The sequence below is a fragment of the Neomonachus schauinslandi genome, chromosome 16 (genome assembly GCF_002201575.2).
Source record: "Neomonachus schauinslandi chromosome 16, ASM220157v2, whole genome shotgun sequence".
Lineage (NCBI taxonomy): Eukaryota > Metazoa > Chordata > Mammalia > Carnivora > Phocidae > Neomonachus > Neomonachus schauinslandi.
The window spans coordinates 45,910,897-45,922,317 of NC_058418.1; the positions used below are offsets into that span (position 1 = coordinate 45,910,897).

Below are 11,421 nucleotides of genomic sequence, written 5' to 3' on the forward strand. Positions count from 1 at the left end.
TCATATAAGCATTTCTCGCCATGAATATGGACTATAAAGTTGTTTTTAAATTACTAGAGGCAGTTTCTAGGACTTCTCTGCAGAACAGATTGGCCTTGGAGTGAGGCAGAACTAGGTCCAAACCCTGACTGCTACTTACTGACTCCATGACCTTTAGTAAATTGCTTAATCACTTTGATCCTTGATTTCTTTGTTTGTAAAAGGGGGACAATGCATGTATCTACTTCATGGAGTTGTTGAGAGGATTAAATGAATAAAAAAAAAAGGGCAGTTTTCAGTGCTCAGCACATATTATATACTCAAAAAATGTTAATGTTGTGACTATTTTAGTAAAGACTGGCTCAGTATATGCTTTGTTGTTTGAAATACTCCTGATAATATTTATAAACCTCAGGGAACATAGTTATTGTATTTAAGAGATCATATAGCCCTCATCTAGCATCTAGTCCCATAAAAGAACAATATCCACAGCTTTTCTTTTTTAATATTTACTAAGAATCGGAGGTAAAAAGCAACCAACTCCCACCGAGAGCTAAAATGAAAGATTCACGACACCAAAAGTTGGTGAGGATATGAAGCAACCAGAATTCTTCATTGTTGTTTAGTTTTTATTTCATAATCATAAACTTAACTCTGCAATCTAACTTGACTTGGAAGGGGGATAGGAAAATACGGAACCCGTAGAACTGCCTCAGGGAACATAAAGATTATAGGATAGTTTCAGCAGATGGGAGTGATGGGGTCCTCCCCTAAGCTACAGAAGGAAGAGTCTGGTGCTTAAGATATGACACAAGTCAAATTTATTAGATTTGTCCACATCAGCGATGGTGATCTTCTTGGTGGTCTTGTCATTCCTGGATCCAAGATGCACCATGGCTGCCACAATATTCCTGCCCTCTCTCACCTTGACGGAGACCACATGCGTGCCATCCAATCACTCAGTTTTGTCAGTGCAGATGAAAAACTGGGAGCCATTTGTGTGTGGTCCAGCATTTGCCAAGGACAAGATGCCAGGACCCATATGCTGCAGAATGAAATTCTCATCAAATTTCTCCCCCTAGGTGGACTTGCTGCCAGGGCCATTATGGTGCATGAAGTCACCACCCTGGCACATAAATCCTGGAATAATACTGTCAAAGCCGGAAACTTTATAACCAAATCCTTTCTCCCCAGGGCTCAGAGCAGGCAAGTTTTCTGCTGTCTGTGGAACTTTGTCTGCAGACAGCTCAAAGGAGATGTGGCCCAAGGGCTCACCATCCCTGGCAATATTCAAGAACAAGGTGGGGTCGACCGCGGCTGGGAGGAGTCTACAAGAATTCTACAAGAATTCTTAGGTATTGTGGGTAGGGATGAAAAATTGTTCAAGCACTCTGGGAAAACTGTTTGGAGGTTTCTTCAAAGTGACACATAGATCTATTTACCCAAGAGTAAAGAAAACATATGCTTACAGCTATGTCTTGTACTAAAATGTTCGTAGCAGGTTTATTCACAATAGCCTCAAACTGGAAACAGAACTCAGATGTCCATCAACAAAAGAATAGATAACTAAATTATGGTCTCTCCATACAATGACATGCTAATTAGCAATAAAAAAGAATGAATGTCAAATACATAAAACAACATGGGTGAATATTGACAGGGTTTAGAACATGCTGCCCCCAAATATGGTGACTGGCATATTAAATATTTTAAGCTAAAGGAATTTGAGAAATGGCAGGTGCCGGAAGGACCCTCTGACCTTGCCCTGAAGCAGGTCACAAGATCCTCATGTGAGATATGTCCTCCCTATAACTGGAGGAAAGGAACATCCTTATTTCTGAAGATGGAAGTACCTTCAGAGCAATCTGGGTAAACGTGCCTTGCTAAATTTCTCCCAGTGTACTACTTGTAGCTCATACCCATTTGTCACATTTTCCCACAACTTTCTAATCATCATTTACCTTAGTACAAAAACACTCAGGTTTCACAGTTTCTTCAGAACTTCATTCCCATGTCACATAAAACATGTTAGCAAATTTACATGCTTTTCTCTTGTTAATCTATCTTTTGTTACAGAGCCCCAGCTGAGAACTTAGAAGGGTAGAAGGAAAATATTTTTTTTCTCCCCTACAATATAAAAAAAAAAAGATTACTGAGTGGAAATGGGCTGCAAACAGACAAACTGTAATGACCGAATTTATATAAAATTCTAAAATAGGCAAAACTAAGTAAGCTATGACAATATAAAAAACTTGGGAGTGAGATTGATTGGGAAGGGGCTTAAGGGAACTTTCTAGAGTATTTAATAAGTGTTTGGCAAAAGTGGTTGAATAGTACATGTAGGATTTCAGCATTTGACTGTATATAATTAAATTTTTTTTTTTTTAAATGGCAACCAACCTGTGAATTTGGAAGATCTTGGGAGATCTTTTCCTTCCAAACAGCTTTCCATTGGTTGCTCCTCATGCTCTCCAACACTTACATTTTGTCTTTTTTGTTTTAGCCAGTGTAATGTATAATTCTAACTCATTGTGGGGTTAGTTTACATTTCCCCAAAGACTAATGAAGTTGAGCATCTTTTCATGTTTATTGGACTTTTGGATACCATCTTTTGGAAGTGTTCTTTTTTTTTGCCCATTTTTTCCACTAGGGCATCTTTTCTTATTTATTTATAGGAGTTACATATTTTGGATACAAGTCCTTTGTCATACATATTTATTGTAAATATTTTCTCCCATTCTATAGGTTGTCTTTTCACTCTCAATGGTGTCTTATGGTGAATAGACATTCTTAATTTTAATATGGTTCAATTTATATATTTTCCCTTTATGATTAGTGCTTTTTCTGCTTTGTTGTAAACTTTTTGCCTACTTGAAGGTCACAAAGATGTTTTCTGCTAAAAGAGTTGTTTGACTTTTAATATATAGATTGGTGACCCAAATGAAATGTTTTTTTTTAAAAATTTATTTATTTGACAGAGAGAGGCACAGCAAGAGAGGGAACACAAGCAGGGGGAGTGGAAGAGGGAGAAGCAGGCTTCCCACGGAGCAGGGAGCCTGATGTGGGCTCGATCCCAGGACCCTGGGATCATGACCTGAGCCGAAGGCAGACGCTTAATGGCTGAGCCACTCAGGCGCCCCTGAAACGTATTTTTATGATGGAGGTAAGAGTCCGAATAAAATTTTCTCCATATGAATATCCAAATGGCCTAGCACCATTTTTTGAAAAGACAATTGTTTCCCCTCAATTGATGCACATCCTGGAGGACTTGTAAAATAATATATTTTATATACACATATATAATTTACATAAATGGTTCAAACTCTACACACAGCTCTATATTTTCCCATTTTTATGCAATACTGTTGACACATATAACCTATTATTGGCTGAACAGTATCCCATTATATGGATATATCATGAAGAATTTAATTAATTCCCTAAAGTAGACATTTAGAGTTTCCAGTTTTTGTTATTGTTGCTATTAAGGTGCTGAAACGAACATTTAGTCCAAAGTGAGTGCCTGTTTGTTTCCTAAGGATAAATTACTAGGCGCGGAAATCGCCCGGCTAAGGTGCAAGGCCATTTTAAAGTTTGCCTCCTGTAAGGATTATACCAATTTTTATGCCCACCCACAGTATATAAACCTGTTTCTCCATATTCTCACCAACAGTGACCATTATTGATCTTTTAAATCTTTGCTAAATTGGGTGAAAAGGAAATTTATTGTTTTCACTTCCAACTTTTTTTTTTAACAATAGGTTAAAATTTTTTTGTATATCCTTATTGGCTGTTTTACTTGTTTTGGATGGCCTGTTCAAATTTCCGCCCAATTTTCGTTTGAGATTGTCTTTTTCTTACTGGTTTATAAACATATATGTTATAATAACTGTTATCTCGCAGTTTGCCTAGCTTGGCTTTTAACCTCATACTGTGTTTCGAGCACCAGTTTTAACTCAACTTGTGTTACACACCAACTTCTGCCTAGCAACCTTAGAAAGCCTTCCCCGCCCAAAGGCCGGGTGGGCGCAGCCAGCGTGTGCCAGAAAGGTTTGCCCCGCCCCACCCCACCCCACCGCCCTCTCCGCCGAGGGGGGCGGGGCCAAAGGATGCTCCGCCTCCGCGAGCACCTTCCGTTGCCATAGAAGCCGTGGGCCCGGAGGCTGGCGCTTCCCAGCTTCAGTACCCGGCGGAGAAACGAAACCTAGGGAACGAGGGCTTCGGCGCTGCGAGTCGCAGGCGTGCGTAACGTTGACCGTGACGCCAGCCCGGCCTCGAGGCGCGTGCGCAATGTGTCTCTCATGGCCCTCGGGCCGCTCTCTGCCGACGTTCGGCGGCGGCGCGGCCTAGAGGTGGGTTACCCCTTCTGGTGTTGCGAGGGCGGGCCAGGGCCTCTTTCCCGGCCTTTCGGCGCGCCACCTACATCCGCTGCGGCGGGCGGCGCCGCAGACCTTTAGGAGCGACCGTTCCGGGAAGCAGCCCCGGGAGCGGAAGCGGAGGATGGTTCCTTCGAGTGAGGAGAGCGAGTGAAGCGCTGCCTTTCTAGACTCGGGGGGACGAGGTGGGCGTGAGCGAAGGTAATCAGACCCGGGTTCCGAGGCCGGGTCCTCCTTCGACTTTCCAGAGGGTGAGGCAGGGGCTGGGACGGAGGTGCCTCCAGGTCAGGAGGAATCGGGCCGCTCGAATAGAGCTTGGGACTCACTTCCATCAGGTGAAACGAGATCTTGGGTGCCCCTGGCCCAAAGTACAGCGCTGGATACACTCTAGCTATTACTTTCACCGTTGCTGGGAGGAGTTGCCAGAAACATTTCTAAAACTCCTTTGTAAGCATTAGTTGGAGAGGTGAGATCTTGTGGGTTTTGTGTCAGGCTCACGAATTTTGCAGGTATTTCCTTTGTGGCTTCGAACAGGGGACTACATGACTTTTCTTCTCGAATCTGCAAAATAAGAATGGTAATACTGACCCTCCTAGCAGAATTATGATGCCACAAAGCTCTATGGAGTGCTTAATGAAAGGGACGGAGGAACATACTGGAAACTTTTCTTCTATCTTGTAAACCACGTGTTTTGTTTTTTAATTTTTGGTCATGCATTGAAGGGCTGGAGTGAAATTGAAGTGCATTATTATGACTCCTATTCAGAACCTACTCAGGAGTGCCTTTGTGTTAAGTATGATATGCATTCATTTATTCAATAAATACTTGAGTGTTCACTGTGTACTAAGCATTGTTGTAACCTCGGGGTGATAAATGAGTCAACAAAACAAAGATCCTTGCCTTGTGGAGCTTAGATTCTAATTTGGGAGGACAATAATAAACATAATAAGCAAATTATATGTTAGAAGGAAAAGAGAATCATGGAGAACAGTAGTACAGCTAGGTCCATACCTTTACCATTGGTGGTAGTGCAAGATGCAATTAGGATGTCAGGTTAGATTTCATAGAGAAATTACACGTGAGTAATATTTGAAGGAGGTGAGGGAGTTAGTATGCAGGTAATCTGAAGGAAGAGGGTTCCATGCAGAGGGATTGATCAAGACTTGCAGGTTGCAGTGTACCTGGTGTTTAAGTGAACAGCAATAAAGCTTGTGTGGCTGGAGCAGAATGAATAAGGGGAATAATAGACAGATTAGAGATGGGTTGGGGCTTGAGGGCAGAAATCTTCAAGGTCATTGTAGGCTCCTGTAACGACTGTGGCATTTACTTTGAGTGAAATGGGGATCCAAAGGACGCAAAGATAGAAGAGACCAGTTAGAAGGCTATGGCAGTAATCCCGCAGAAAATTGACAGTGTCTACAGTCAGGGAACTGGTAGCTGGGAGGTGGGTGGATTCTGGGAATTTGATAGGAGGAAACAAAGGTTGGATTATAGACCTGAGCGTTCTTCCATATATATATATATACACACACACACATATATATATATATAATTTTTATATAAATGTATCAGATATAATCTTGATTTGTGTACCGCAGGTGTAGTCAGGAAGAACAGTGGAGTGTTTGAATCACTTTAGTTTTTCTCATGTGAAGGTAATTATCTATTAGCTTAGGTAAGATTTCAGAGCTTACCTACAGCCATTAATTAGTATGTGAAATTAGACTAAAATCAGACTTTTTCCAGAATAGAATATAGTTGTGATCTAAACATGGTTGCAGTTTCCAGTGAGCACAGTGGGAATTAAGACAGAATAACTTGTAATAAACTTTCATTTGCCTTTAGTATTTTAATGAATGTGACAATGCCTCATTTTTGCCTTCTTTCAGAAGTCTGTCTGAATATAGCTTCTAACAGTAAAAAAAAAGATCTAAGATAAGAAAAAGGTATTGATGGGCAAGTGTGACTATTAACTATACGTGTATTGTAAATATACTGTGGCAAACAAATGACTAAGAAGATACTTGTTACTTCAAAAAGCTTACAAACTAGTGGAGTCTATAGGGTTGTAAATAATTTAAACAAAATATAAGAGAATGAAAAAAGTGTGCCAAAACAGTACAAAAGAAATGCTAATAGATTACAGTCTTTTGGATATTACTGTTTTTATTGTGGCACTAGCTCACCTTTTTTTCCCATTTTAATCATCAAACATTGGCTTTTTGTGGGATGGTGGTTTTGTTGTCAGTTTGTGTTTGACAGACTTAGATTCTTTTTGAAAAACTGGTGTAGAATGCATTGAATATGCTAAGCAAATGCAGAACTTATGAACTAAAGCACCTATTAATTAACATTGAGCCAACAAGTACTATTGTCATACTTAGAGCTCTGTCTGCTGGAATGTACAACTTAGGCCAACACTGGGCCATTAAGCCATGCTTCTTTCCCCTTTATTTCTTTCCCTCTCCAGTAGACAGATGTTTTTGGTTTCTTAGGCGGTGTTAGAACACAGAATGTAGGGTGACTGTTTATAATTTGTATTTTCAGTGAGGCTCTTTCTTCAATTTAAAGATCCTCTATCAAAGTGTGTTACGTTTTAGTGGCAAGAAGATATAATATTTTGTAGTGGAGGCATGGAGCTGTCTGAGTAGATGAGACAGGAATCTAGTTTAGAGACATGCCAGGTTGAACTATAGTTTAGTTTCACCATTAAGCTGAGTAGAGGCTAACCAGCCAGGTACGCCACAGTTAACAAGCAGTATGGTGATGAGTGTTAGTTGGTGGCCTGTAAAGGTGATTTGGTACCGCCAAAGTGCATGTCTTAGCAAGAGTGTGAGATCTGGATGGAGGACGTATTTGGCAGTCCTGGTAGGTGGATAAGTGTGTGGTGGCAGAGAGGCCTGGTAGCAATACCAGTACTGGGTTCAGGTGTAGAATCTTCTGGAAGGAGATGAGATTTGGAGGGAACTAAAAAAAGCTAAAAGTCACTTGTTGAAGCTTGATCAAAGGTCAAGGGATGAATCTTAGTCTGAGAGTGTGTTTGGGGCCATGTGGGTGGTGTCTCAGCCATGGGTAGAGGAAAATTTTGGGGAGGAGCTGGATGGATTACCATGGTAATATGAGCTGCCATCACTGATGAATATTCATTGGTATATGATTTTTTTTTTTTAAGATTTTATTTATTTATTTGAGACAGAGAGAATGAGATACAGAGAGCATGAGAGGGAGGAGGGTCAGAGGGAGAAGCAGACTCCCTGCCGAGCAGAGAGCCCGATGCGGGACTCGATCCCGGGACTCCAGGATCATGACCTGAGCCGAAGGCAGTCGCTTAACCAACTGAGCCACCCAGGCGCCCTGGTATATGCTTTTTATATGCTAGCATGTTTTATCCTTGTCTAAAAAAAATGATACCCTTACTTTTAAATAAGAAACAGGCTCAAAGATGTAATTTGCCCAAGGCCACTTTTTAGCTGTGGATTTGAGCTCAGGTCTGTTGGATGTAAAAGCCTTTACTCTTTCTTTCTTCCATATTGCCTCATTATGTAACAGAATGTGCTGACATTAACCTTCCCATTTTATGTGGTTTGTCATGAGTATGATTTGATTTGCTGTGGATGAGATTTCACTAATAAATTTGATTCATTTAATTATGTGTTTTCTTTTTCTAGATTTTAATTTAATTTGAAAATGAGTAAGTGCAGGAAGCCACCACTGGGTTCAAGTCCTGAGACATTCAGCCCAGATGTTCTTGCTGACATTTTTGAACTCTTTGCCAAGAACTTTTCTTATGGCAAGCCACTTAATAATGAGTGGCAGTTACCAGATCCCAGTGAGATTTTCACTTGTGACCACACGGAATTTAATGCATTGCTTGATTTGAAGAACTCCCTAAATGAAGTAAAAAACCTACTGAGTGATAAGAAATTGGATGAGTGGCATGAACACACTGCTTTCACTAATAAAGCTGGAAAAATAATTTCTCATGTGAAAAAATCTGTGAATGCTGAACTTTGTACTCAAGCATGGTGTAAGTTTCATGAAATTTTGTGCAGCTTTCCACTTATTCCACAGGAGGCTTTTCAGAATGGAAAACTGAATTCTCTACACCTTTGTGAAGCTCCTGGAGCTTTTATAGCTAGTCTTAATCACTACTTAAAATCCCATAGATTCCCCTGTGATTGGAGTTGGGTAGCTAATACTTTGAATCCATACCACGAAGCAAATGACAATCTTATGATGATTATGGATGACCGACTTATTGCAAATACCTTGCATTGGTGGTACTTTGGTCCAGATAATACTGGTGATATCATGACCTTGAAATACCTGACTGGACTTCAGAATTTTGTAAGTAACATGGCTACCATTCACTTGATCACTGCAGATGGGAGTTTTGATTGCCAAGGAAACCCAGGTGAACAAGAAGCTTTAGTGTCTTCTTTGCATTACTGTGAAGTTGTCACTGCTCTGATGACTCTTGGAAATGGTGGCTCTTTTGTTCTGAAGATGTTTACTTTGTTTGAACATTGTTCCATAAACTTGATGTACCTGCTAAACTGTTCCTTTGACCAAGTCCATGTTTTTAAACCTGCTACTAGTAAGGCAGGGAACTCAGAAGTCTATGTGGTTTGTCTCCACTATAAGGGAAGAGAGGCAGTCCATCCTCTGTTATCTAAGATGGTGCTGAATTTTGGGACAGAAATGACCCAGAAAGCTCTCTTTCCCCATCATGTGATTCCCAAATCTTTTCTTAAAAGGCATGAAGAATGTTGTATGTTCTTTCATAAATACCAGCTAGAGACTATTTCTGAGAACATTCGTCTGTTTCAGTGCATGGGAAAAGAGGAACAAACAAAGCTGAATAATTTAAGGGACTGTGCTGTTCAATATTTCATGCAAAAGTTTCAGTTGAAGCCTCTTTCCAGAAATCATTGGCTAGTGAAAAAATCTAATATTGGTTGTAGTACAAATACAAAATGGTTTGGGCAGAGGAACAGATATTTTAAAACCTATAATGAAAGGAAAATGCTGGAAACCCTTTCATGGAAAGATAAGGTGGCCAAAGGATACTTTAATAGTTGGGTGGAAGAACATGCTGTGTATCATTCTGGGCAAAGTTCTCTCTTAGAAGGGACAGCTTCCAATCTTGAGTGTCACTTATGGCATATTTTAGAGGGAAAAAAACTGCCAGAGGTAAAGTGTTCTCCTTTCTGTGATGGTGAAATTTTAAAGACTCTTAATGAAGCAATTGAAAAGTCATTAGGAGGAGCCTTGAATTTGGATTCCAAGTTCTGGCCCAAACAGCAGTATTACTGTTCTTGTCACATTTTTACTGAAGAACTGATATTTTCTGAGTTGTTTAGCCTTACCAGGTGCCTTCAGGATGAACAGGTGGTAGAACCCAGCAACCAAATAAAGTGTCTGCTTGTGGGCTTTCCAACCCTCCGTGATATCAAAACGCATATACCACTGGAAGTCCTGGAATCAACTGAACTCATGACTTTCAGCTGTTCGTTGCTTCATGATGGAGACCCGATTTACCAGCAACTGTTTCTGGACTGCCTTCTACATTCATTGCAGCAGCTTCATACAGGAGACGTTATGATTTTGCCTGTGCTTTCTTGTTTTACAAGATTTATGGCTGGTTTGATCTTTGTACTCCACAGCTGTTTTAGATTCATCACATTTTCTTGTCCCACTTCTTCTGAGCCCCTGAAGACCTGTGCAGTCCTGCTGTGTGTTGGTTATCAGGATCTTCCAAATCCGATTTTCCAGTATCTGCAGAATGTGAATGAATTGTTGAGCTCTTTGCTTAAATCCAACGCACCCCAGCAGGTTTTACAGTTTGTGCCAATGGAGGTGCTCCTGAAGGGGGCACTACTTGATTTTTTGTGGGATTTGAATGCTGCCATTGCTAAAAGGCATTTGCATGTAATTATTCAAGGAGAGAGAGAAGAAATCATCAGCAGCCTTCAGCTATGATGTTGAACTTGCCCTTTCTGAGATTTAACTTTATGGCTTCTTACAGTTTCCATTGTTATTTCAGTCCTTTGCTATTTAAAACCTTTCACTTGGGGGAAAGCCCAACTTTTGCATCATTGAAAGTCTCATTATTTCGGGAAAACCACCAGTTAGTTCTGATCTCATATATATGCCCGTAGGCATAGAGTTTTCCATGTGGTGCAATCTATGCAGTGATCATATTCAACCTCAAATATGAGATGTGCATTATACGTTGGGATGGACACACACATTCTTATTTAAGCAGTTTCCTTGGTCTTATTTTTCTCTTTTAAGATTTGCATCCATGTGCCTTCCTTCAGATTAGATTTTTTTCCCAACTAGTTTCCTCAGTGGCTAATGCTGTTAATAAATTGAGCGAGGTCTTTGATGAAAGGAGGTGAGCCACTCCTCAGCAACACTTGTTTTCTTTAATACTGACCACGTCAGTTATGGATTCGGGGAACTCTTCTTGCCAGATGCTCAGTATGTGCCATTCCTTGCCTTTAGGCCATTGACCCAGTTTACTTGTGTGGTTCAAATGAAGCTCTGTGCTGTTTTATGAATATTTTAATGACCACAGCCATCCAGCCAGAAAGGATATCAGGACAGCTTCAAACCAAAGATCGTGTTTAAAACAATGAAAAATCACTGTGTCTGGTACACACCTGTATCATGAAAAACTTCATTTAGCAATGGTATAGTAATCTTTAACTTCCAGGAAATAATCTGAGCTAACAGATTTTTTTAGATTGAAAATAGTGTGTATGGACTCTTGGGGACATATGAATGTAATGAACATAGTGAATCTTGAAGAGAAATTTTAACACTTCCAGAATGATGGTTCAGCATTTAAAAATTTTTAATCTTATTTCTTTGAAAGTAGCACTTTACCAGAAGATTAACCATGAGATGGTTATTTTATCAGTTGTGTGTGATTTCATTTGAATTATATGTATTTGACAGTGTAAATGAGCTTTTCTGGCAAACTGTATTAAGCAGATCTTCATTACTTTGAAATTCCAGAAAGTGGAGAATGTTTATATTCTCACACATGCATTTTAGA

The 11,421-nt window shown here is 40.1% G+C and overlaps 1 protein-coding gene and 1 pseudogene across 1 annotated transcript; one reads left to right on the forward strand and one right to left on the reverse strand.

The window, feature by feature from the left end:
• Positions 1 to 754: 754 nt before the first annotated feature.
• LOC110594022 lies at positions 755 to 5,375 on the reverse strand (annotated as a pseudogene).
• On the forward strand, positions 4,542 to 10,491 carry CMTR2 (cap methyltransferase 2). The gene is made up of 2 exons (XM_021703100.1): positions 4,542 to 4,556; positions 8,024 to 10,491. The coding sequence occupies exon 2, from the start codon at positions 8,043 to 8,045 to the stop codon at positions 10,335 to 10,337; it is 2,295 nt and encodes a 764-aa protein (XP_021558775.1). The 5' UTR covers positions 4,542 to 4,556; positions 8,024 to 8,042; the 3' UTR covers positions 10,338 to 10,491.
• The last annotated feature ends 930 nt before the right edge of the window (positions 10,492 to 11,421 follow it).